The sequence below is a fragment of the Myotis daubentonii genome, chromosome 15 (assembly GCF_963259705.1).
Source record: "Myotis daubentonii chromosome 15, mMyoDau2.1, whole genome shotgun sequence".
NCBI classification, from domain to species: Eukaryota; Metazoa; Chordata; class Mammalia; order Chiroptera; family Vespertilionidae; genus Myotis; species Myotis daubentonii.
In genome coordinates this window covers 33,285,543-33,311,220 of record NC_081854.1, presented here as the reverse complement: position 1 = coordinate 33,311,220, position 25,678 = coordinate 33,285,543, and the positions used below count along the sequence as shown (strand labels likewise).

Below are 25,678 nucleotides of genomic sequence, written 5' to 3'. Positions count from 1 at the left end.
CAGGGCCACCCCAGAGCAGAGCGCCCCCAGACCCCGCCCCCAAGCTCTGCCCGGAAGTGGAACCCACCCAGGCCACGACTGTCCAGGAGACTGGCCACCCTATGGTTGGGAGCACTGTCCGCCTCAGCTCTGCGGGCTCCCATTGGCCAGCAGCAGGCGGCTGAGCTCCCACGCACGCGCACTGCACGCTGCACCACGTGCTCCCCAGGTGGGAGGTGCCTGGCTCGTGTGAAAGGGCACGAGCGGCACTGTCGGCCCGCTGTCCTCTCCGGTCCTCGCGTCCGGCCATGGCCTCCCCGGCCAGCACGGCACCAGGCGCCGATGATGGTGGCCGCAGGAAGCTCCGCCTGGCAGCTTCATTGCAGATCAGCCCCAGGCGTCCTTCCGCCAGCCGGGGCCAGGACTCCTGGGAGCCGCCGCCTGTCCCCGGCATGGAGGACCGTGAGGGGGGTGGGCAGGCCCTGGCCTCCGCTGCGGAGGTCGGTGGGCCCTTAGGGAGGGCCGGAGCCGGAGGACTGGGCACAGCTCAGGCACCGGAAGACGCGGGGGGACAGATGGGAAGTTTCCCGAGGGTCTCTGTCCCCCATGCAGGGCTCGCTGGGGACTTAACGAAGGCGGCCAGACAGCTGGGCCTGCAGCTCAAAGACCTGCCGCCTGGCCAGGCCGTGGCCTTGCTCACACAGTACGCGGCCAACCTGGGAGTCTCCCTGATCTTCCGAGAGGACCAGACAGCAGGTGAGGCCCGGTGGCCTGGGAGGGCAGCAGGTCGCAGGGCAACTCCAGATGAAGCAAGGGGAACCTTGAGCGGGGCCTGAGCCTGGGACCTGATCCCTACCCCCTCCACCTTCCACCCCCCACCATCACACACGGCTGTGAGCAGCATGGTGCTAGAACCACCAGCTACATTGAACACTAACTGGCAGGTCTGGAGATGATTTGAATATCCTGTGCCCTATAACACTGACACCTCATTTTTAGTAACGATTGTTGCCAGACTTGTTTACTACTGTGCTGGCTGCTGTGTGCTGGTTTTCTGATGCCAGCCTTCCTTCTGCATCTCCCAGTTGCATTCCTGATGCCCTTTTAAAGCAGGTGAATCTGAGGCTAGTGAGCAGTGCTGAGAGGGGGTTCTCCTTTAAAACAGCAGTCCTTTTGGGAAACAGCGAAGCAGCAAGTACCAGCAGCTACCATGCACTGACATAAGTTTATGCCCTTTAACCAAGTGATCCCAGTTCTAGGATTTTCGTGTCTCTTTTGTGTCATAAGTAACACCTGAAACGATAGTGTTTGCTAGTTGAAACTTTCCAGCGTAGAAGAGAATGAGAGCCACGTGTCTGCGGAAAGGCAGCGGGTGCTCTGTGCTCAGGGCCATCATCCTGAGAGCAGCGCGGCCCTGGATTTGGGTCCTGGCACACGGCCTGCCCCTTGTAAAATGGGGTCTTACAGGCTTACTCAGAGGGGCTGGTGAGCATCCTCTGTGTGATGATGGCCCAGAACACAAAGGCACGCAGGAGTCGCAGCCTGTCTCCTGGGTGGTCACCCAGGGTGTCCGATGTCAGAGCTGCGGCTCAGGTGGGGTAGAGGTTGTGGCTCCCCCAGAAAGGGCCCCGGATAGACATGAAGTGCAGGGCACCACTTCACAGCCGCCTCCTTCTCTAGACCCCTGCTTCCCCTTCTCTGTGTGTGCGGAACTGGATGGGGTGGCCTGCCCTGTGGGCATTGCCAACAGCAAGAAGGAGGCCAAGCAGCAGGCAGCTCTCTCTGCCCTCAACTACATCCAGAGCCAGCTGGAGGGCCCAGGTAAGGGGTCAAGTAACCGGGTGACGGAGCCCCAGCTGGGGGTGGGGGCTGAAACCCTGTGTGCATGCGCATGTGTGTGGGTAGGCTGGGTTGCTGCGGAGGCCATCTGGGCATTAGGACCAGGCCAGTAGGGAGCTGGGGAGGGGCACGTGAACTGATCCTTGCACTAATGTCCTTTGAAGCCTGCCCATCCTGGGGGCAGGGCCTGCTAGAGGGACAGCCAGGAATTGGTCTCAGGAAGATGACCCCACCCAACAATGGAACCTCTTGGCTTCCTGGGGGACAAAGGAGAAGAGGGCAGACCCTGGCACCCATGGCGACCCATCCCCTTGTCTCTCTTCCAGAGTCCCCAAAGGCCCCCAGCAAGCCTTCACCACCCAGTGACCTGAGTGTAGGTAGGTGGGCCCCTGTTGACCTGACCCCTGTGGCGAGGGCAGGGGCACTGCCTGTGGGGCTCCCACCTCTGCCCTCTCCCCCATGTGCAGAGAACATCCTGACCCATGAGCAGCGCTGCGCAGCTGTGGTCAGCGCTGGCTTTGACCGCCTGGTGAGTGAGACCTCACCGTACTGGGCCTGTAAGGGGACTGTGGCTGCTGTCATCCTGGAGAAAGGTAGGGGTTGCCCTGCCACCTCCCTCCCGTTCCCCCCTCGGCCCCACGCCCCCCGCCACCTCAGGCCCCATAGGCTCTTGCCTTGCTTAGGCCCGACTATCTCTGCTTTTTCCTTGCAGAGGTCCCGGGGGCCAGGAGCCACACCAAGGAGATCTATAAGCTGGTGGCACTGGGTACGGGCAGCAGCAGCTGTGCTGGCTGGTTGGAGTTCTCAGGCCGGCAGCTCCACGACTGCCATGGCCTGGTCATCGCCCGCCGGGCCCTGCTGAGGTGAAGGGTGGGCCAGGGGGACCCCCGGCGGCGGCCCCAGTCAGGAGCGGCATCTCCCAGCTGCGCCTTTACCTGTCTCTTCCAGATTCTTGTATCGGCAGCTCTTGCTGGCGACAAAGGGTGGTCCCAAGGGCAGGGAGCAGTCTGTGCTGACCCCCCAGCCCGGGCCTGGGTTCCCCTTTGTCCTCAAGCCCCGGATCTTCATACACTTCTACATCAGCAATACCCCCAAGGGAGCTGCTCACGACATCTAGTATGTGGAGCCCCTGTGGGGTCCCTTGGGGTAATGGGTTGGGAAAGGGCAGTGTTGGGTGGGGTCAGAAGAGCGGTCCTGACTCTAGTGTCCAACGTCCTGTTTCCTCCCCTGCCTCTGCAGCCTCCCCCCACCGCCAACGCCGCCGCCAGGGTCCTTTGAGAGCGGCCTGCTGCACAGCGCCCCCTTCCGCCTGCAGGCCCACATCCGAGGGGAGCTGAAGCCTGTGTGCTACATGTCCTCCACGGTCCGGGACACCCATGTGGGCTGCCTCTCAGCCAGCGACAAGCTGTCACGCTGGACCATGCTGGGGGTGGGTGGCGCCCTGTTGGCCCACTTCCTGCCTCCCCTCTATGCCACCAGCCTAGTCCTGGGTGAGGACCCTGAGGGGCCTGAGGGTGGAAGGTGGGCTCTGGGAGGGCTGTGGGAGAGGGTGGTGACTCAGACCTTGTCTGTCCTCCTGCTCCCACAGCTGACCCCTGCCATGACCCCCCCACTCTGAGCAGTGCCATCCATACCCGGCCCAACCTGGACAGGGTCTCGGGGTCATGCCTGCCACCTCCGTATACCCGTTCCATGCTACACCTGTTTGCGGGCCCCCCTGTGGCTCCTTTGAACCCCACCTCCAACACCTGCCATGACCTGAGCCTCAACTGGAGCCTGGGGGACCCTGATGTCGAGGTTGTGGATGTGACTACCGGACGTGTGAAAGCTGAGTGAGAAGGGCCTGTGGGGGGATGAAGAGGCCTGGTGGGGAGGGATCCCCATCCCCCTGCCGTGGGATAAGAGCACACATCTAGTTACAGGTTGGGTTCTAATCCCAGCGCAGCCTCTTACAGCAGTGTGACCACGCGGGGCTTCTGTCACCCACCCCGTGCCACCCCCTGACATCCCTGAGATTGTCATCGCATGAACAATGGTGTGAGGGCCACGGTGCAGACCTGCTAGTTCAGTCCATCATTTCCCTCCTCTGACCTCACGTCCTTTCTCTGCACCTCCAGGGCTGTCCGCGGGCCTCCCTCCCGCCTCTGCAAGGCAGCCTTTCTCCGGGCCTTCCGCCAGGCTGCCCAAGCTCTCGGCAAGTCCCACCTCTTGGCCTTGAAGACCTATGAAGAGGCTAAGGTCAGCTCCTTCCCTTTCCTCCAGCCCTCTTTCTCCTGCACCCCTAGCAAGTACCCTCTCTCCACCTCTCTGATCTCCCACCCTAGGCTGGGCCCTACCAGGAAGCACGCCAGCAGCTGTCCCTCCTCCTGGAACAGCAGGGCCTGGGGGCTTGGCCGTCGAAGTCATTGGTGGGCAAATTCAGGAATTGAAACAGACTTCCGGTGGCGAGCTCCTGAGCTGAGCTGGACACCACTGGAGGAATGCTATTTCTGGGGGAGGGGGGTGGTTGGGGGAGAATGGTGGGTGCACAGCGTGAAGTTGGATTGGAGGGAGGGGCCTGCCTGGTATGGCGGAGCAGTGGGGACGGCTGCAGATTTGGGCTTGAATAAAGAAGCTCTTTCTTGAATAAAGAAGCTGTTTCTGGTCCTCCCATGTGTTGTTGGCTGTTTTGGAGGGAGGGGTAGCCTGAGGTCCTTTTATTTGTGAAGAGAGAAGCCCATGGGATCCCCTCCTCACAACTGCTTTTTCGCTGCACCAGCCGTGGCTTGGGGAGGCTGAGGCTGTGCCGTGTTGGTCCGGACTGTTGGCAGAGGTGTGGGAGCATATCCTCCTCAGGTGTGATGGAGGCTGCACCCTCCCTCCCTTTCCCAGGGCTCCACCTGGGACAAGTGGCAGAGAAGGGCGGTACCTACTCTTGGGTCCCCCTGCGTCTGGTGGAGCCAGCCTCCTGGGTGTGAGCACCATTGAAGGGTGCCTGCATGGTGTGGCCATTAGTCCCCAGTCAGGAGGGGGGCGGGGCCCTGGACAGAGAGCAGCCCCAGTCCCTGCCCTTAAGGTCCCCTGGGTTTTGCAAGTGGGTAGGGCCTGGAGCCCTGCGGTGTCCTGGAGTGAAGAGTGTCCCCCCAATTCGTGTTTACTTGAAACCTGTATAAATGAGCTGACTTAGAAACAAGGTTTTTGCAGGTGTAATTAGTTAAGATGAGGTCATACTGGATTAGGGTGGGCCCTGAATCCAATGACGGGGGCCCTTAGAAGAGGAGACCCACAGACACGTGGACGGCCATGTGAAGAGGGAGGCAGAGATGGAAGTGATGCTGTTAAAAGCCAAGGAATGCCTGGAGACTCAGGAAGCAGGGGCTGAGGCATGGAAAGGCTTTTCCTCGGCACCAGACGTAACCAGCCCTTCCAGCACTTTGACTTCAGACTTCTGGCCTCCAGAGCTGTGGGAAAATAAATGTCTTGTTTGAAAGCACCCAGATTGCGGTACCTGGTATGGCAGCTCTGGGAAGCGAAGCCTCCCACCAACTCTGCACGGTATCTGCATTTCACAGGTGAGGAAATGCACCTGTCAGGTGGGGCTGCAGTTCCCACGCAGGCATCTACTTCCAGCCCTCAGTCCCAGTCACTGCTGGGCTGCTGCTGGGTTTGCTTCTGTGACCTTGGACAAAACTCCCAGCCTCTTTTGTAAAACGAGAACTGGATGCTGGTTTCTAAAGTTGCCTCCTAGCCTTGATGTCTCACTTTTGCTCTTTCCTGACCAGAGGTGGGAGATGCAGAGGGTGAGGAAGTGGCTGGTGGGAGGGCACGAGAGGGGAGTCCAAGCCGAGGAGCAAGACGGGTGTTGGGGAGTGTGCGTGTGCAAAGGCCTGGAGGAGGAGCAGAGGGAGGGAAGTTTGAACCAGAAGGGAGGGTCTCAAAAGCCAGGTGAGCACTGATGTTCTGTTTGAGCAAACAGCTATTTACTATTTACTGTTTAAAACAACTTCTAAGGCCAGCCTTGAAATGATGTTTCTTGTGGTTGTGTTTTTTGGGATGGAGAGGATTTTTAAAACTCCCAAGCCTATTGATTAGCTCATTTATTACACATTATTTTCCCCAGGAGATAATTTAAGTTGATTTACTTTTTGTGCTGCAAGGGTGACTACAACCAAATCTAGAAATATAACAGCCATTCAAACTGCACTTTTATGCAATGAGCCTTTTGATATTCATTAATCACATAATCACTGGGTAAACAAGTTTTTCAAAATGACATAAACTCTGCTGTGTTCTGCCAAGGAAGTTATATTTGTCCCCACTTTGCATAAATCTGCCCGTCCGTTCCTTTCCTCCCCAGACAGTCCCCATTACACAAAATTCGCTCAGTTCCCTTGACTCAGCTTATTTCCTCCTGCAGAGTGATGAGGAGCACTGCTTTTGACGTGGAGAGTCTGTTAGCGTCTCCTTGGCCTGGTCCCCTCTGGGTGAAGTATTGCCAACACTGGCATATTTAAATCAAGAGGAGATGCAACCTGGCTGGGCACGACTCAAATACTGCTTCCTCCAGGGAGCCTGTGCCAACACTCCCCTGTTCTGTTCCCTGCAGCTCTGAGCCCTGGCGATCCCTCCTGGACCTCGGGCACCTGCTGCACCATGCAGTCCCTCACCCTCTGCATCTCCCACCTCTGGTCAGGAAAGAGCAAAAGTGAGACATTTGCAAAGCGCCAGAGTAAATATCTCCAGCTTGAAGTCTTTAACAGCCTCTGTTGCATGACTCTGCTCTTCCAATGTAGCCCCAAAGCTCCATAGGCAATATCCGCATGAATGGGCCTGACTGTGTTTCAGTAAAACTTCCCTTACAACCCAGGCTCCGGGCTGGATGTGGCTCGCTAACCCTGCCTTCGGGCTTTGAGTATTCCTTGAGTCTGTATGCAACTTGCAGGAGGGAGAGCGTAGAGGATCATGCAGGGGGTGTTTCCACATTCCCAGACCAGAACTTCGGCCCTGCCTCCCCTACCTGCAGGGAGACTGGAAGAGGAACCAGACGTTGGCAAATCCATTGCAACCTCAGAAGCCTGTTCAAATTCGGCTTCCACGTATGGTTACTCCCACGCTGCCCTCTTCCTCCTAGGACTTATCTGTTTATTTCCTTCTTGACTTATTTGTGGTCTGCCTTCATATCTCCCTCCTCCCATCCCCCTCACAGCAAGGGTGAGTTATGACCGTCGCACATTCTCCATGTGACATCTAGAGCAGGCTGCCTGGGGCTGGGCCTGGCCCTGTGCAGCCTCAGCCAAGGTAGTTAGCATCTGTCTTGCTAACTACTGTCTCCTTGAGCTAGAACAAGGTCTGGCACATGGCAGGCACTTAAGAAATACTGCCCCAGAGCCCAACAGCTGCCCCTCCTGACTTCTGACTTGGCGGTGGCGCTGGGATAGGAGACCCCTGCCCCCTGCCCCCTGCCACCCCTCATTCGGGGGATCCTCTCACCTCCTCCCAGCAGGCCTTGCGATTAGACCTGCCCCAATACACCAGAGAGGCCACAGCATCACTTCTTAATATTGTTTAATGTTCTCTTGGTGTCGGGGGGGGGGGGGGTTCCAGCAGATTAGTTAGGCAGGTGCCTGGTGAAACTGAACTTTCCAGGGGATCTTATTCCAAGCTGGTCATTGGCAGAGTACCAGGCAAGCCTTCGGAACAGCAAGATTGGCTAATTTTAGCTCAGGGCGCCCAAATTTGTTCCCTTTTCCTCGGCTCCGTCCCCCTTACAGCAAAGGTGAATGACGGTCACACATTCTCCATGTGACGTCTAGAGCAGGCTGCACTGAGGCAGGGCCCGGCTCTGTGCAGCCTCAGCCAAGGTTGCTTCAGACAACTGAGGAGCCACAGGGCCCGCGAGACAGCCTGCGGCATCCTTGGTTTCATTCTCTTTTTAACCGACATTGTGTTCCTGGAGGTGCCCCTTGGGTAGGTGTCAAATGCTGGATGAGTCCTGGCTTTGCCACCCCTGGCTGTGTGACTTGCCGCATTAAGTCCCCTCCCTGGGCCTCTGTGTCTACAAGAGCAAAACGGGCAGATTGGGTCTGGTGACCCTAACAGTACGTTTAGCTGCTCTAAGAATCAATGAGGCAGGCATTCCAGAGCTGGCAGGGTCGCCTCCTGGTGGCAGGTGGAAAGAGGTCACCTGCTCTGAGTCTCAGGGACTAGCTCACCTACGAGGCAGACACACTCTTCTCACAGAGGCAGCCTGAGGTGACCTGCGCACACCTGGCCTTCAGTCAGGCTCTGTCTGGCCTGCACAGGAGCAGAAGTTAATTGTGTTTCTTATTTGAATACCAGCTTTCCCTCCCTTTCTCGCTCTCCACTCCCTGCCAGAATCTCCTGGGGTTACCTCCTAAATAAAGGGCTCATCTGTCGTTGGAGAAAGCATGGTGTCCCCAGTTGTGATACCCAGAGAGGGACACGACCTCACGAATGCAGCGCCTGTCCGGGAATGCGTAGCCTCGATCCAAGCACGGGGAGACATGGAATAGTTCTATACAAAGGAGGGTGTCTATGCGTCCAAAAGCTCAACGTCATCTACGTCAAAGAAAGGCTGGGGACGGGTTTAGATCACAGGAGACTAAAGAGACAGGACAAGTAAATGCAGTATCCGACCCTACGCTGGACCCTGTCCTGCGGGGAAAGGCTAGCGAGGATATTATTAGATAAGCTGACACAATTGGAACAGACGGTAAATTAGATTAAACTATTGCATCCAAGTTAAATGTGCTGACGTGGATGACTGCACGTGTTTTACAAGAGAATCTCCTTAGGATCGGGCTTTCCTGGGCTCTCCGTCTTACAACGAAGGCCTGGTTTACTTCAGAGCTTCCTATCCTTTCATCTTGAGGGGGAATCATGCATTCCTTTGAGAATCGATGAAATCTCTGGACACTGCACTTTGAAACAACGAAACATACACATTCTTTGTTGCGGGCCATCTCCAGAGGTCACAGAACCTCACGGGAACTCTCAGCTAAGAAGCCTGGGGCGGGTGGTCTGAGGATAGGCCTTCAGTTACCATGTCCTAACGTTCTGAAAGCAAAGGGCATGACGCAGTCAACTTACTCTCACATGGTCCAGAAGAGCATGCCCTGCATGTATAATAAAAAATAGAGAGCAAATGATAAAGCAAATGAGGCAACATGTTTTAAAAAGATGTGTATTCAAGTGTTCTATGTACTATTTTTGTTCTTGCAACATTTTTGTGTGTGTGAGTTTAACATCTTTTTCCATATAAGATGTTAGAAAATCACTTGCCTGCCTGGCCAGTGTGGGTCCATGGTTGAGTGTCAAGTTATGAACGAGGTCACAGTTCAATTCCTTGTCAGGGCACATGCCTGGGTTGTAGGCTGGATCCCAGTAGGGGGCGTGCAGGAGGCAGCCCATCAGTGATTCTCTCTCATCATTGATGTTTCTGTCCCTCTCTCCCTCTCCCTTCCTCTCTGAAAGCAATAAAAATATTTTTTAAAAATCACTTGCCTGGTGCCTAAATATCATTCAATAAGTGGTGCCCATTATTAGCATTTCAATACGAGGATGAGGAGGCAGGGAGTTTAATGGTGAGAAGGGCAGGCAGCTGAAGCAGGAACAGCCATGCAGCCTGGTGCTGAGGGGCATGGGGTCAGGGTGGGGTGAGGGGCTCAGGTGGGGTGGGTAGCAACATGGCAGGCAGCTGTTTTACAGAGATGTCAGCGAGCTATTTAAAGTTCAACGACTCACTGATTTTTGCTAAGGGAGCAATTTTATGGATAGTCAGTGGCCATGGTCTGTTTTTCCGAACCTTTCTCCTTGTTCTTACCTGCCCCTCCATGGTATAAAATGTTGCAATGAACTGTACTTCCCAGAATCGTAGACTGTCCATGCTGAGAGGGCATTTAACCATCATCTCATCCACCCTTTTCATGGGATCAATTTCCAGATCCACCATTATACAATGAAGGAAGGGTGAGAGGTGGTACCCAAGATATCCCAAGACAACCCTATCTATTCTGCTCAGGAAAGCATGGCAGAGTGTTGTTATAATCTTGTCTTGACTATTTTCTTTGAGGGTTTGGGTACGGTGTCATAGGAGCCTCAGAGTTGCAGCATGATATACTACAAAGAGTGTCCCGCTGGGAACCAGGAGACTTGGCCTAATTCAGTGGTCGGCAAACTGCGGCTCGCGAGCCACATGTGGCTCTTTGGCCCCTTGAGTGTGGCTCTTCCACAAAATACCACATGCGGGCACGCACATACAGTGCGATTGAAACTTTGTGGCCCATGCACAGAAGTCGGTATTTTGTGGAAGAGCCACACTCAAGGGGCCAAAGAGCCACATGTGGCTCGCGAGCCGCAGTTTGCCGACCATGGGCCTAACTAAATGAACTGGCTAAGTGGCCTTGGGCAGGTGGCTTTTTCTCTCTGAGCCTTTGTCTCTCCATCTTAAAATGCAAGAGGTGATCTACTTAAGAACATTTTTATTCTTTTCGTGGGATCATGGATTCCTTTGAGGATCTGACTAAATCAATGGACCCTATTTCAAAGCTGTGCACTTTGAAATGCATAATCTCCAGAGGTTCACGGATCCTCTCATGGAAACTCTCTGCTCAGAATGTCTTCTGACAGGCCTTCCAGTTACCAATTTCTCAAGTCCTAAAGGCCGTCAAAATAGAGTCAGTGGGTAGAGCCTCTCTTGCATTGCATTGAAGAATTAACCCATCCATTCCCAAGTCACTCTTTAGGCTCAACTCTGGCCAGAGAGATGTTGAAAAAACATTTTAAAGTTATGTCTTAGAGATGTATCAATGCAACATGAAAATGGCTTGAAGTAAAGGCCATCTGCTCTTTGCCTACAGCTGGCAAATTTCTCCCTTTGGTTACAGTCACACCCATTGGCCTCAGATAAAACAAGCCCTTCTGGGAATCACAAGACTCCTTCCAGCCAATAGGGGTAAAGAAACTGCCTAGCAACTCGCTTGTCATCCCTACGACATCCAATCAGCATGAAGGAAAGTCTGCTCCACGAGGCTAGACTAGCCCCCAGAACATTACTGGGAGAAAAAACAGACCATTTAATTAAGCCTCACATATGAGCAATTGATTCTAATTTTCCACTTCTGATTTAGTAAATTATGTCCACTGGGTGTGGCCTAAGAAACTATAGAACCTCATAATGTTGGTGATGAGCTCACCTATTTTTCTTTCAGTCCCTGCACATTTTTGTTAAAATACCTGGTATGAAAAAAAAAAATGCCTGGTACGTGGCACAGAGGAAAATGGAGATGCCTGGTGGAAGCCAGTCCCAGTGATAGGCAGAGCTGGAGCGAGAAGTAGCCAAGTCGCTCATCGGAGGTGCCATTGAGATCTCTCCCAGGTGTGCTTTGCTGGGAAACAATAGACGAGATGCCAGGATTTTCATCACCGTGTACCATGAATAACTCACAGGAGGTGGGCCCTCTCATCTCACCCGAATTACTCAATTGTTCTCTGTTCCAAACTGGTTTTCCCACATCCCATCCAATCATCATCACTCACTCCTGCAGTCCACTCACATCACTTCTTCTTCCAGCATTTCCAACATCTCCTTTACATTTACCCAAACTTCCAAATCCCCTGCACAGCACCCACAGCCCACCCCACCTTCCCAGCTTTGTCTCCCAAACATCCCCCCAAACTCAACCCTTCCTGTGTCTCTGTGAAGAACCTCTGTGAGCCCAATGCTCAGAATTCATTGCTCTTTCCTCTCTGGTCTCACTCAGCGTGCACTGCTTTTATCTCGAATGACTTGGTCCTACATCTGCCTCCTAACTGCATGTAAAGGGCCAAATTTGTTAGTGAATGAATGGATAAATAAATAGATACATTTAAATATAAGCTGAGGATGCCTGTCCTCTGGCATCAAGGGCTTGGCCCAGGGGGCGGTGAGGGGCAGATCCTAAGGCTGCCCTTGTTTCCACGCCGTGTCCCTGGTGGCTTCGCGGAGGGTGGAAAGCCTAGGCCCCCACAGTGCTGGAGGAACCAGCAGCAGGAACAGACCTCTCAAGGGACAATGCAGAGCCCCACAAGAGTTCGCCTTCAAGGCCAAGGACTGGATAGTTGGAGAATGTCCCACCAGAAGTCCAGTTGGCCAAGGAGGTCCTGCTGTGCTGGCAAGTGGGACTCCTGCCCAGGTCCCAGGCAACCCAGGAAGTATGGCAGGCTGCAGCCACGGTGCCATTTAACACAGAGAACGCAGAAAGGCCAGTCTGTCCTCTTGGATAAGAGCTTCCAGAGCTGGGGGAAGGTGGCTACACCAGGAAACCATTGGTAGCCGTGAGCAGAAGAACTGTTTGCAGTGACTGGGCCCTCCACTCCAGTTCCTGGCGCTGGGGTGGCCAGGAAAGAGGGTCTTTGGGGATGGATGGACGGGACTCTGTAGGCTCAGTTCACAGGAGTCTGGACCCCAGCGTGGGATGCTGGAGACTGCTGGGAAGGAAATGAGAATGGAGACTGACTTACCCTAGCAACACTAGGTGTGCTGAGGGAGGGGCAGGGAGAGGAGAAAAGACAAGAAACCTGGATAAGGTCAGCCTGGATTGTGGTGGCCAGGAGGCTCAGGAATCACAACCACCCCAATTTTGGCCTTGAGCCCCTCTTAGCTTCAGGAGCTGCCCCCGAGCTCCGGAAACGTACCACCATATGGTCGATGGCTGCTGTTCTCCAGCCCATGTCAGCCGAGGCCCAAAGAAGGAAGCCCTGGATTGAGGTCCTGGCCTGTTCATGGGGGTTTTGAGCTAAATGTATTTGATGGGGGTGTTGGGTCCCTCCAGGATCAGGTCGTCCACATCACTCAGGAGCTCGCGCTCACTGGCTGTGGCGGCATTTTGCAGGTGGCGGAGGCGGGCCTGGAGCTGCTCTTGCTCCTTCTTGAGCTCCAAGTAGGAGTGCGAGAAGGTGTGGAAGATGGACGTGGCTGGGAAGGCCATGATGAGGATCCCACTCAGGATGCTGCTGAGGGCCACCACCTGGCCCGGCACGCTGCGCGGGACCATGTCTCCGTAGCCCACCGTCGTCATGGAGATGATGGCCCACCAGTAGGAGGCCGGGATGCTGGTGAACTCCAGGACCCGCCCGGACTCGTTCTCGGCCACGTAGACCAGAGGGGAGAAGAGGGTGATGGCCACGCAGAGGAAGAGGAGGAGCAGGCCGAACTCGCGCGTGCAGCGGCGCACGGTGAGGCCCAGCGTCTGCAGCCCCAGCGAGTGGCGCGCCAGGCGCATCACGTAGAGGATGCGCAGCGCCCGCAGCACGCGCAGCAGCAGCCCCACCTTCTCCAGGTAGAAGCTCCCGCCGGGCCGCTCGTCGTCCTCCTGGGGCTCCTCGGACACCACCAGGGACACGTAGTAGGGCGAGAGGGCCAGGATGTCGATGATGTTCAAGGGCCCTTGGAAGAACCGGCACTTGTTGCGGGCCTGGACAAAGCGCAGGCAGAACTCCAGGGAAAACCACGCCACGCAGATGGTCTCCACGATGAAGATGTAGTAGCACTTCTGAGAGCACTCGCCCTGGAGAGGCGACAGAACGCAGGGTAGAGCGCGCGGCAACAGCACGGGAAATGGGGGAAGTGACCATGCCGAAGGGCGACGCCATATGTCTATATGGACAGCAATAGCCATAGAGGTATATGGAATATTGATATAGATATCGATTCCACGTATAGACTCTATATATTAAATATACTCTATGTAGTCTATATGTACTACATACTCTCTCTTTATTCTTCGTTGTTGTTGTTAATTCTCACCCAAAGGTTTTCCACTGCTTTTTAGAGAGAGTGGAAGAGAGAGGGAAAGACAGAGAGAAATATCAATGTGAGAGAAACACACCGATTGGTTACCTCCTAAACGAGCCTGATCAGGGCCTGGGCCGGGGAGGAGCCTGCAACTGAGGCATGCCACCTCTGGTTCTTGAACTTAAGATGTTGGTGTGAATTCCTGCACACGCTTTCTGCCTGTGAGCCAGGACAACCCATTTGGCCCTGCAACCCAGCTTGGAACCAGTAGATTGGACCAATGCCCCAGGGAGGATGGAGCACCAGGGCTGGCAAAAAAAATCTGGGTCTCCGAATGAGAGCTGCCCACTCACCTTGATCCCTCTCTGTGAGCGAAATCAACTTCTATTTTGTTTAAAGCCATTCTATCTTGGGGCCTCTTTGTTACAGCAGCCAACTTTCACCTTTCCTTGTATAAGCCCCTCTTATGCACCAGGCATGTGCACAATGCTGTCACTTAAGCCCCACAGTGATGCTGTGAGCAGGCAGCACAACCTCATTTTATGGCCCAGGATATGGTTCTGAGCAGGGAAATGACTCACTTACATGGTAGATTGTCTCTCAGCCCCTACACTCTATTTTGTAACTCCTTTGCCTGCCATCCCTCATTCATTCATCCAACAATAATGTCTAAAGGGTTCACCTTGTGCCAGGCCCTGAGCTGGTCTCTGGGTGGGGTAAAGTACTAGGGAAGCAGATGTTGTTTCTGGGGGGTTGGGGCTATGGGGCAGAGAGGGCTCCCACGGCCCTAGAACGGCCCTGGTGACATGGATTGCAACTGTTCACACAAGATCCCAGCTAGGTGGGGGCTGTTGTGGATTCAGTGTTGTGCCAATCACACTCCCTACCTTTGGCTTCTAACAGAGTCCCACTGGCCCCTCTGCTACTCAAAGTGTGGTCCTCCAACCAGAAACATCCCCTCCCCTGGGAGCTCGTTAGAAACCCAGAATCTTGGGCCCGTCTCCACCCCTGAGGAGTCAGAATCTGCATTTTAACAAGGCCCCGAAGTGATTTGTATGCACATTAAATTTGGTCCCGCGCAGTGGTTCCTAACCTGGGCTGCAGAGCAGAATACCTGGGGAGCTTTGGAAAGAATCCTGACGTCTGGGCTGGGACCTCAGAGATTCTGTAATTGGTCTAGGTTCGAGCCTGAGCAGTAGAATTTTCCAGTAGCCCCACAGACGATCCTAATGTGAAGCCAGAGTTGAGAACCTGACTCTAAATTATATATATTTCTGATGGATGAGTAAGTGAATGACAAAGCCAGCTGCCTGAATGAAAAGCAAAATGTTGACAACCACAGTTTTCTTTGGATTAAAAAGCTCTGAAGTGGAAAAAGAAATTATTTCCAGTGCCTGGGCCCACAGGAATACTAAATTGAAATGTCCTTTATGTCTGGCCGCTGGAGAAAGAAAAACAGGCTGGTTTGTTCTGATCTTCGTCTGCCTGTCCAAGGCTCGGCAACTTTCTCTTGACTTGTGTCTGGTCTACTGAAGGGGTGGGAGGTGGTGGGAATGCTGTTGAGGGTGTGGGATCCAGAGGGTCTGTGACCAGGTTCAAATCCCTCCCTTCCGCTTACTCCGGCGTGTCATTTAGCCCCTCTGGACTTGCAGTTCTCCGCCCCGAAGTTGTGATGAATGGAAACGATGCGTGTAAAGCAGGTAGCAGGCCGTGGCACCTGCAGACACACGATACTATCTTTGTGAGATGAGTGACTGGGCGCGGACATAGCCTGCCTGGTCAGTTGAAGGTAACCATATCCTCCTCCTGTTGCTGGATTCTGCGGGAACCTGAGGACATTCTCAAACATATTGGGAGGTCTTTGCCATGACTGCCCAATTTCTTTAGGATCCTGGAGGGCACAGGAGTTGAGGATCCTGATTCATCAATCCTGCTACAAATTTGCTGTGTGACCAAACAGCAGTCACTGCCCCTCTCTGTGCTCCAGTTTCCAATGAAGAGGTTGGAACAGAATCAGTATTTATGAAAGCTGAATTAGAACGCCCTGCATCAGAATCCCCCCGGGTGCTTGTTACAAATGCAGGTTCTTAGGGCCCCATCACCAAAGCAAAACCCTGGGTTGGGGTCCAGGAATCTGAATTTGGGCAAAACCCGCTGTTGACTCAGAGGCACCTGGATGTTTTTCGGACTCTGGGCCAGATTCTCCCTACAAGGCCTCTTCCGTCGCTGACAGTCTGGGATTTTTCCTTCTGGCTTAAGAGCCCGCGGCAGCTGGCAATAACTAAATGTTCCAGGCCAGTGACCCAAAGCTCAGGAAGGTGACTCTGAGAAGGCTCCGTGGGTCCTCTCTCTGCCCCTGGTGCTGGCGTTTGGCTATTCAGGGCACGCACCAGCCACTTCCTCCCTGCGGCCTGGCCCTGCCGTGCTGGCCACCTCCCGCACTGCAGCAAGCGCTTGCTCTGCCCAGTCACCCCCTGCATTGCGCTCTGCTCCGCATCCTTAAACCAACCTCCCAGCCCTGGTCCCAGAGAAACGCCCAGTTAGCAGCCAGCGGAGGGGCAGCAGGGATTTGTGGGGCTCCAGCTCAGGAAATTATTCCCAGGCTGGTCAATATTTGAAGAAAAAATAGACAGAAAGGAAAAAAAAGTTACTTTTTCTTTCTGAGGAAGTTTTTCCATTGTGGTTTTTATTTTTACAATAAATATTTAATTGGTTTTTAGAAAGGGAGGGAGGGAGAGGGAGAGAGAGAGAAACGTCGATGTGAGAGCAAAACATCAATCGGCTGCCTCCGGGGATTGAGCCCGAAACCCAGGCATATGCCCTGACCAGGAATGGAACTGGCAACCTTTCAGTGTATGGGACGACACCCAACCAACTGAGCCACACCGGCCAGGGCTCTGGTTGTCTTTCGGAGGTGAGGCGAACAACTCATCCTGGATTGCCCAGAACTTTCTGGATTTGAGCGCGGAAAGTCCCAGGTCACCAGAACCCCCTCAGTCCTGGGCAAACCAAAATGGCTGGTCACCCTCTTGGGGGGTCTTGCCACCAGCAGGAGTGAGGTGAGCTCTGAAGGAGAACGTGAGTCAGCCTGAGAGGGCTGGAGGTGTGAGCGATGCAACCACGGGGGCGAATCCACAGACAGGATGCAGGGCAAGACAAGCCAGATGTATGTCTCCATTTATGTGAAGTTCAAGGACGGGCAAAACTCATCTAGGGTGGGCAACAGCACCCAAACAGTAGCTGCCTCTGGGTGGGTAGCGATTGACTGTGAAGGAACATGAGAGAATTTTCGGGGGGTGATGGGGCCATTCAATTGTTAAGCTGTACAGCTAAATACATTGTGCTTTTTAATGCATATACATTTTACTAATAAAACTGTAAAATAATAACATAAATGATAGTAAGCAACTGGAAGTAGGGAGGGGATAGAGAGAAAGAGAACAAGAGTGGAGATGTGTTGCTGGTCAGTGTGGCTCAGTGGTTGAACATCAACTTATGAACCAGGAGGTCAGTTAGATTCCCAGCCAGGGCATATGCCCAGGTTGCAGGCATGGTCCCCAGTAGGGGGCGTGCAGAGGCAGCCAATCAACGATTCTCTCTCATCGTTGATGTTTCTCTCTTTCCCTTTCCCTTCCTCTCTCTGAAATTAATAAAAACATTTTTAAAAAAAAAAAAAGAATGGCAGATGTGGACAATTGTGGAAGCTGAGTTATGGATACTTGGGTGCATTATATTATTCTGTTTACTTTGCAAATGCCTAAAATTTCCCATCATGAAAAGTTTTAAAAACCCCAAACTGGGTCAGAAATCAAAACTGCAATGAGACACTTACCACTCCACACTCGGTAGGATGGCTAGGATTCTAAAGACAAAATATAACAAGTATTGGGGAGGATGGAGAAATTAGAACTCCAAACCTTGCTGGTGGGAATGTAAAATGGTACGGCTGCTGTGGAAAACAGACTGGCGGTTCCTCAAAAGGTTAAGCACGCATTTGCTATCTGGCCAGCCATTCCACTCCTAGGTATAAACTGGGAGGAATTGAAAAGAGGCATCCACACCGAAACTTGTACCTGAACATCCGTAGCAGCATTATTCATAACAACCCCAAAGTGGAAACAACCTAAAGGCCCATCAACAAAAGAATGAATAAACAACATTTGGTGTAATTCATGCAACGGAATATTATTCAGCCATAAAAAAGGACGAAGTGCTGATCATGCTTTAACCTGGAGGAACCTTGAAACCCTCATGCTCAGTGTAAGAAGCCAGACACAAAAGGCCAGATATTGGTTGTATGGTTCTATTCATAGGAAATGTCCAGAAAAGGCAAATCCATGGCGACAGAAAGTATGTTCGTGGTTGCCGGGGGGGGGGGGGGGGGGGAAGGCAGGGAATAGCTGGTTGCCTGCAGAGTTCCCTTTTGGGATGATGAAAATGTCCTGAAATGAGATAGTGGTGATGATTGCACAACTGTATACTAAAACCCACTGATTGCACTTGAAAGGGATGACTATTATAGGATGTGAATTTAACTTAATAAAAAAGAAACCAGGGTCAGTCCTGGGTGAGGAGGCAGTAGGCAGGGGTCCCTCGGCCTTGCCCTGATTTCTTGGCTCCAGAGCCGAACTGCGCTGAGGGACTCCGGGGTCAGAGGGTGGGCAGGGCTTTCTGAGGGCAAAGCCACTGTCCCTGAGGCCCATCTGGGCAGGCTGCCCAGCAGACTGCCACAGGATCAGTGAGGGCCGGTTCTAGAAGTTCCATCTGGGAGGGACTCAGCTGAATTCTTGACCTTGTAGCTTTCCCCTCGCCCTCTGCCTCTCACGGCGATGCCTGCCAGCTCCCCTGGGGAGCATGGCCTGATTCAGGCAGTTCCCACCTCCTCTTTAGCTCAGTGCTGGTCCCACAGCTCCATCCACAGCTCAGACCTCCCTCCCTCCTGCCCATGATCACCGCCCCCCTTTTGCCTCTGGCCCCCGGGCCTCAAGTCTGGGCTGATTCCTCGGACACTTTCCCGGGCCGGGCTGTGCTGATTCATTCCTCTCCCTGGCTTCCCCCTTCCTCTTTGCCATCTCTTGCCTCCTTTACAAGCCTTCCAGAACACTCTTCTTACTCTCCCTTTGCCTGGAGCCCAAACCCCCCTCCCCAGGTCCTCCCCATCCCCTGTATTCCCTCCTCCCAGCTCCCCCCACTCCCCAGCCCTGGAAAGGGGCTCTGGGAGTGCGTGGAGCTAAGCAGATGGGGACTGGGGACTGGGCACCGAGGGGAGAGCATGACTAGGCAGGAGCAGCAGCGTGAACTACAGACTCAGGAAAGGTGGGCCCCGTCCAGGAAACGGAGACACTCAACGGGGAGAAGACAGAGAGCAGCAGCTGTTATGGAGCTGGGGAGGAGAAGCGGGCTCCAGCGTGAGGCTTTTTATTAAAAGGCGGGAGGTAGGCATTGCAGCCCCAAAGTCGAGCTGCACCCACAGGAGGAGGGCACTGGCCGTATTCCCAATGGAACTGGCAGGCATCGCTGTGAGAGACAGAGGGTGATGGGGAGGCTCCAAGGTCACGAACTGGGCCCAGAATCCCTCCCAGAAGGAACCTCTAGAACCGGCCCTCGCTGACGCTGCAGCAGTCTCGCAGCTGCCCTTGGGAACGTGGCCAGATTTGGCCACTTCGCACTCCTCTTCAGCTCAGTGCTGGTCCCACAGCTCCACCAGCAGCTCAGGCCTCCCTCCCTCCCTCCTTCTGCCTGTGATTTCCCCCACCTGTGCCCCTGGGCAGCCTGCTGCAGGTTCACTGGGTCCCCAGTAGTTCCACCTGGCCTTTTAAAACATCTCTGTGCTTCCTTCCCCAGCCCTGCACCTTAGCAAGAGGCCTGAGCCACGGCACAGGATGTGAGGGCCAGTGAGAAGCAGAGCCCCCCCGGCCCCACCCTAAGCCCCACCTGGGATCTGGGACCCAGGGCACTGAGCACAGCTGCGATCCGGTGTGTGCACCAAGCAAACCTCAGGGACAGGAGTGGAATCCAAGGTGGGAGGAGAAATGAGCAAAGGCTGCCAGGCAGGTGGAGAGAGCAGGTTTGTCCCCAGCACACTGTGTCCCCAGCACAGATAGGCCCTCAGGGAAGATCTACGATTGCATGAAGGATGACGACGGGCACTGGAAACAGAAGATATTTGAGTCAACTGGCCGCTGACTTTGCCGCCACCCTTTGGGCTCCGTGGAGCTGGGAGAGAAGTTGATGAGCAAAGCAGATGAGCAGGTGGAAGGGGTGTGACCTGAGTCCCAAACGGTGGGCAAAAACAGTGGGGTTCGCTCTGTGCCAGCACAAGATAAATAGGATAGTCCAATCCCACCACCACCCTCTGGTAGGTGTTACCGTTAGCCACTCTGATAGGTGAGGAAACAGAGGGACTCATCCAAGGGCAGAGCCAGGGCACGGCCGAGCTGGCATGTGAACCCAGGACTAGCAACAGAGACCCGGCTCCTTTGCATGATGAGGTCCTCTCTGTCTGCAGCTGTTGGGATGTCTCAGCAACAGCAAAGAGGAAGAAAGAGGTGGAGAGAGGAGGAACGAGTGTTCGGCTGCAGCTGACAGTGACCTTCAGCTCCCCCAGAGGGAGGGAAAGTGCTCTGACCAGCAGACTGCCCGGCGGCGAGGGCTGAGGCCACGTGGAAGGGCGCTCAGTGAATGGCAGAGCTGACCGTCTTTGCAGAGGTCATGGGCAGAGGGAAGAACCTGGGAAGCTGCAGCATTCATCGCCAAATGGAAGGACAAGCAAACCGTGACGTAGCAGTGAAGTATTATTCAGCTGCAAAAAGGAGTGAGGTACTGACATGCTACATGTTATGCTAAGTGAATGAAGCCAGAGACAAAAGGCCACAAATTACATGATTCTGTGTAAATGAAATGTCTGGAATAGGGAAATCCATGGAGACAGAAAGCAGATTAGTGGTTGCCAAGGGCTGGGTGTGGTGGGGGTGGGGTAGAGGGCTGGGGACTACAGGCAGAGCGGCCCAGCGTTGGAAGCCGGTTTTAGAGCCAAGTGGAGGTGATGCAAGTCCAGCTCTGCCACATACTGTGACCTTAGAAAGTGACCAAACTTCCCTGAGCCTCAGTTTCCTCACCTGTAAAATGGGGGCAGCCACCTATGCACTTTCCAAAGCTGCCGCAAGGACTCAGTTTGTTCTGTCGAACGCCAGCCTCATGAGGGGTGACTAATAAGCATCGTTCTTTCATCCCATCAGAGATGAGCTCCCGGGGAACCCAGCAGGGTCTGAATGCTTCCAGAGGTGCTGAGGCACTTGGCTTGGTCCTTTCCGTCTATACTGCCTCCTCCCTCCTCCATTTGCACTTTGGGGCACAGACCTTTTACTCCAACTGCTCAGTTGTCTCTAAGGCAGCGGCTCTCAACCTGTGGGTCGCGACCCCTTTGGCGGTCGAACGACCCTTTCACAGGGGTCGCCTAAGACCATCCTGCATATCAGATATTTACATTACGATTCATAACAGTAGCAACATTACAGTTCTGAAGTAGCAAAGAAAGTAATTTTAGGGTTGGGTCACAACATGAGGAACTGTATTTAAAGGGCCAGAAGGTTGAGAACCACTGCTCTAAGGGCTGTTGCTGGGAGAAGTTAGAAGAGAAGGGAAAAGGAAGACTGCTTTTTTCGGGTGTCTCTAACTCTCCATCCAGCCCAGCGTTATACTTTTCAAGTCTGATGGGGGGCGGTTCTGTGGGTCATAGCCAGGTGGCATTCATTCATCTGAGCGGGCGGTACTGCGGCCCCTGGGAGGCCGCTGGGGCCCCGTGCCTCCCTGCACAGCCTGTCCCCAGGAGCGGCCTGCCAGCATGGCCAGCACCGGCAGTCGGTTCACTGAATTGCTGCGTTCAGACTGACATCCTTGGGGGCAAAAATGAAAAACCAGGAATGTGTGGCAGGGAGAGAACATCATCTTTTTATGTAAATGTAGGAACCTAAGAGCCCTGTCCTCAGTGTTCCGGCTCTCTGAATTGTTATCAAAACAGGGAAACAGGCATGCTTATTTTGAGGGCCGTACCTCCCAGTCTCTCTTGGGGCAGCACCCAGAAAGGTGGCTCCCAAGGTGACACCCTCTTACCGGGAGCAGAAATGGCAGCCTGATCGCTCAGCATGGGCTTGGGGCTGCCTGGTTCTACGGCCTCTCGCCCACCTCTCATTTGATTTTCTGAGTTTCCATTAAACTCAGCTTGGGTTCATAGCCTGGGTAATTTTCAAAGCAGCAGGCTTTGAAAAGACCTTGTCCCCCTGCACTGTCTAAATCCTGGCCCCTGGCACCCCCTAAGAGGAACAGGCTGGTGGAAATCCTGGGCCCCTCCTCAGCTACTGGGATCAAGGGCACCCTCTGGGAATGGGGGACAAAGGCCAGTTATCTTGTCCTAATTTTCTCACTGCAGTGTCCACGTGTAAATATTCCTGCGAACGGGCAGATCTTAAATCACATGATATTGTGCTGAAGAATGAAAAAAATGCCTACGATTGAGGGGAGGGGGAGCTGTTAGAAAGTCGAACGTTTTGGTTGGTTTTCTTTAGGACTAAACATGTATAAGTTGGATAAGATACATTTTATTAAACAAATAATTGCTGAGAGCCTACTCTGTGTGAGGGACCGGCTAGTTCTCCATCTAAGTCCTTTCTATCGGGAAAGTTCTCTGATCCTACCATATTGCCATGGAATATATCTTTAAGGGAAGGGAGCTTACACTGACTAACAATAGTTATGAGTCATATATAGGCTGCACTGTCCATGTATGTGTTTCCTTTATGGGCTCCCTCCATCTACTATCATGTAAGCTCTATAAGTTAGGGTGATGGGGAGCCATGGAGGAGTATAGAGCTGGGTGGGAGCAACATTTTAAATTAGGAATCAACCCAGGTCTCAGTCTGAAGCTCTCCAATACCTTCCCAACAACATGTTAGATTCTTATCTCATTTCTCAGACCATCTGACCCCCTGGGGGGCTTGGAATCCCCATAGCTCCTGGAAAGAGAGTGCAGGAGTAGGTAAGAACATTTTTTTTGCTCTGGCCTCCTGGGGCAGACACAAAAGTTAGCTCGTCTCCCAGTTCCCCACTCAGTAAGAATGACTGAGAGCTCGGGCGTGAAGTAAGAAGCAGGAAAACTGAGGGCCGAGTATCTCTACCGCCATTGGCATATTTACTCTGCAGCTTTGAGCCAGCTAAGTGCCCCGTGCCTCAGTTTCTTCGTCTGAAAATGCAGTTGGGATGCCCACTGAATGATGGCTCAAGGAGGCAGGCGTGTGTGGCCTGGCATAGTGCATGGCACAGAATAGCTGCTCAGTAAATCCATGAGAGCCTTGAATGTGTAAAACTTCACAGAAATGTTACCCATTTTATGGAGAAGGAACTGAGGCTGAGAGAAGTGAAGCAGTTTGCTAGTGATCACAGAGTCAGGAGCCGTGAGAACAGGGGTGGCTTTGCAGGGCCACCTCATGACCTCGTGGCCCAAGGTACTTCGGCCTTCGTGGGCCTCTTCCTCCAAAAAATACATTAAAGATTCTCCTTTACAACCGCGCCGGCCTAAAAATGAATATGTCCATGATAATATTCATTTTCCCCTTATTTTCAGAGACATTAGAAAGCTTTCGCGAGCCCTAAGTCTCGTGGGCCCCTGGGCATGGTGCCTGAAGGAGAAACGGACCCCGCTCAGAAGCCACTCACCTTGTCCTCCTCGGCCCTCATGTCGGGCATGGTGCTGACACACAGGCTGACCGCTGTGGTGGCCACGAAGAGGATGGACAGACAAGCAAAGACCTTCCCGGGCAGCCCCGACTGCGGGTTCTCCACCATCTCCCGCAGCCAGTTCATGCAGAGCCCGCAGCGCGAGGTGTCCACGGCCGGGCCGCACGCCTCCTGCTCGCGCTGCAGGGACTCCTCCCTGCGCAGCTCAGCCAGCTCCTCCAGCTTCTTCAGCAACTTCCGCAGGCAGCACTTCTCCAGGTGCGCCTCCTCGATGCCCCAGTAGGTCAGCTCCTCCTGGAAGGACAGCACGCACATCTCCCGCAGGAGGGCCAGCTTGCCGGCCGCCAGGAAGCTCACGATCATCCCGAAGGCGCTGGGGCTCCTGTCGAAGAAGAACTCCTGGTTGTCCTCGTCGTAGTCGTCGCAGAGCTGCGCGATCTCCTCCTGATTCCGGCAGAACTTGAGCTTGCTCAGGCGGCTCAGGGGAAACTCGTCCAGCGTGCTCCAGGGGAGCACGTACCTCCTGCCCCCCACGTTCACCAGGATCTCCTTCTTCAGGTCGGCCGTCGGGGAGGCGTCCAGCGCGCCCACCTTCCGGGCCCTGCGGTAGTAAAGGCCCTTGATGGACGGCGGCTCCACGGAGCCAGGCAAGAGCTGACTCAAAGGGCTGCAGGAGCTGGAGTGATGGTGTTGGGGCTGCAGGCCCCTGACTCTGGAAGTGATGGGCATCGCTGTAGATGTCCTGGCGCCCAGAGGGGCAAGAACAAAAAAGCGAGAGATATCAGTCAGGAGGCAGAGCCCTAGTTGTTACAGACAGTTTCTCATGCTTACTTTCCTGCCACAGTATCTGCATTTTTCATTCTTTTCATCTTCCATCTAACACCGGCTTATTGGGTTCACTTGGGATCTTCCAGTGAAAAAAGGAGACAATGCCATCCCTTCCTGGGGAAGCATATATTTATCTCTCAGAAAAATCTCCCTGGAAGACACATTACACGGACGGGGACTTGAGGAGCGGGGTCCTGAGCTGGACAAGTCAGAACTGTGCCACTTATAGGCTGTGTGGTCCCGGGCAGGTGCCTTAACCTCTCTGATCTTAGCACTGTTCATTCCATGACAAAACTTGTATCAACCTTGCAAGGTACAGTGGGTAAAAATAGAGCTGAAGTGTGTAAGAGGTTCTCAAGTTCACTGCCAGGTTCTGACCCCTTATGGACTGCCACCACAGGTGGACTACTCAGCCACTCTAAGCCCTTGGCTTCCTCCATGCAGCCAGGGGAGTTTGAGTGCCCACCTCAGGGGGCACGATGAGGGTTACATGCGGTAATATACAGGAAGTGTATATTAAGAACAGTTCTAGATGCTTCTGACAAGCCAGGCACCTTGCACATGCTTCCCTATATGAACTCATCTCAACAATGCCATGAGGTCAGCATTAATGTTTCCATTTTACATATGAAGAAGCAGAGGCACAGAGGGTATGGGAGAAGGAATGTGACCACGGTTAAGGTGGCATCTGACTCTCAGGAGAAGCTCTACAATGTCACCTTATCCCTCTCGTCTGCCTTCTCATTTGGAGGCCTGTCCACTCCATGATGGTGCTCCTCCATGTATGTTGGGTGCTTGTCTCAGCTACTCTTGTTGTGTGACCTTGAGCCAGTGACTCCCCTCTCTGGGCCTCGGTCTTATCATCTGCAAAATGAGGGGGCCCCTAATGCGCTCTCCACTTCAGACCTACGTGGGGCACCTGATTTAGAACAGAGTTTTAGATTTAGCCCACGCCTTTGTAAAATCACCCCCATCATCGTGATTCTCAGCATCCTGCAACCATTCCCTATGCGTCTCATTGCATCTATAGCCTTACATTCCAAGATGCACTCCAATCAAGAGAAACACTCGGCCGCTGAATGGAAATAAAAGTTCCTCTCCATTTCAGAGCCAGTTGGATGCCGGCAGGCAGCGAAGAGTTGAATCACAGCCTATGCACTTCACACGTGCTCCCCACACCACATGAGGTTACTCTGCATGCATTACTTCCTTTACAACGTATGGCCAGAGGAAGACGGGCAGCCTGCAGAGAGAAGAGCATTCTGAAACCCGGGGAGCCCTTCCCAAGTGTTTTCCTTTTCCTGTTGCAAAAACCAGGACCCAGAGAGCTGAGGTGACTCACCCAAGGTCACACGACGAATCCAAACCCAACCCAGGACTCTGCCTCTCAACCGGGGGCTCTTTTTAGAACCCCCCAAAACTGCACTGTCTGCATTCACGGCACAACCCCAACTTTGCAATCCACTGCCCCCCGAAGCAGCCGGCACACAGAGCTCCTTCCAGAGCAGGCGAAAGGTGGTCACTTGA

At 53.8% G+C, this 25,678-nt stretch overlaps 2 protein-coding genes across 2 annotated transcripts; one reads left to right on the top strand and one right to left on the bottom strand.

Annotated features, from left to right (window-relative positions):
• Window positions 1-287: 287 nt before the first annotated feature.
• ADAD2 (adenosine deaminase domain containing 2) lies at window positions 288-4,247 on the top strand. The gene is made up of 10 exons (XM_059665536.1): window positions 288-735; window positions 1,660-1,800; window positions 2,145-2,195; window positions 2,286-2,411; window positions 2,531-2,681; window positions 2,767-2,934; window positions 3,058-3,308; window positions 3,407-3,650; window positions 3,936-4,056; window positions 4,143-4,247. The coding sequence occupies exons 1-10, from the start codon at window positions 288-290 to the stop codon at window positions 4,245-4,247; spliced, it is 1,806 nt and encodes a 601-aa protein (XP_059521519.1).
• Window positions 4,248-10,109: 5,862 nt separating this feature from the next.
• On the bottom strand, window positions 10,110-25,384 carry KCNG4 (potassium voltage-gated channel modifier subfamily G member 4). The gene is made up of 3 exons (XM_059667200.1): window positions 25,188-25,384; window positions 23,303-24,065; window positions 10,110-13,364 (listed from the first exon to the last, which is right to left on the bottom strand). Coding segments are annotated over exons 1-3 (1,536 nt in total). The 5' UTR covers window positions 25,190-25,384; the 3' UTR covers window positions 10,110-12,593.
• Between the last annotated feature and the right edge of the window lie 294 nt (window positions 25,385-25,678).

What these genes read in the sequence shown, in the direction of transcription:
- ADAD2 (XM_059665536.1), top strand. Translation starts at nt 288, where the DNA reads ATGGCCTCCCCGGCCAGCACGGCACCAGGCGCCGATGATGGTGGCCGC. An exon ending in CCGAGAGGACCAGACAGCAG is followed by an intron (nt 736 to 1,659) that starts GTGAGGCCCGGT and finishes CTCCTTCTCTAG; the next exon opens with ACCCCTGCTTCCCCTTCTCT. An exon ending in TGCTGTCATCCTGGAGAAAG is followed by an intron (nt 2,412 to 2,530) that starts GTAGGGGTTGCC and finishes TTTTCCTTGCAG; the next exon opens with AGGTCCCGGGGGCCAGGAGC.
- KCNG4 (XM_059667200.1), bottom strand. An exon ending in TGAGGGCCGAGGAGGACAAG is followed by an intron (nt 13,365 to 23,302) that starts GTGAGTGGCTTC and finishes TCGCCTCTCCAG; the next exon opens with GGCGAGTGCTCTCAGAAGTG.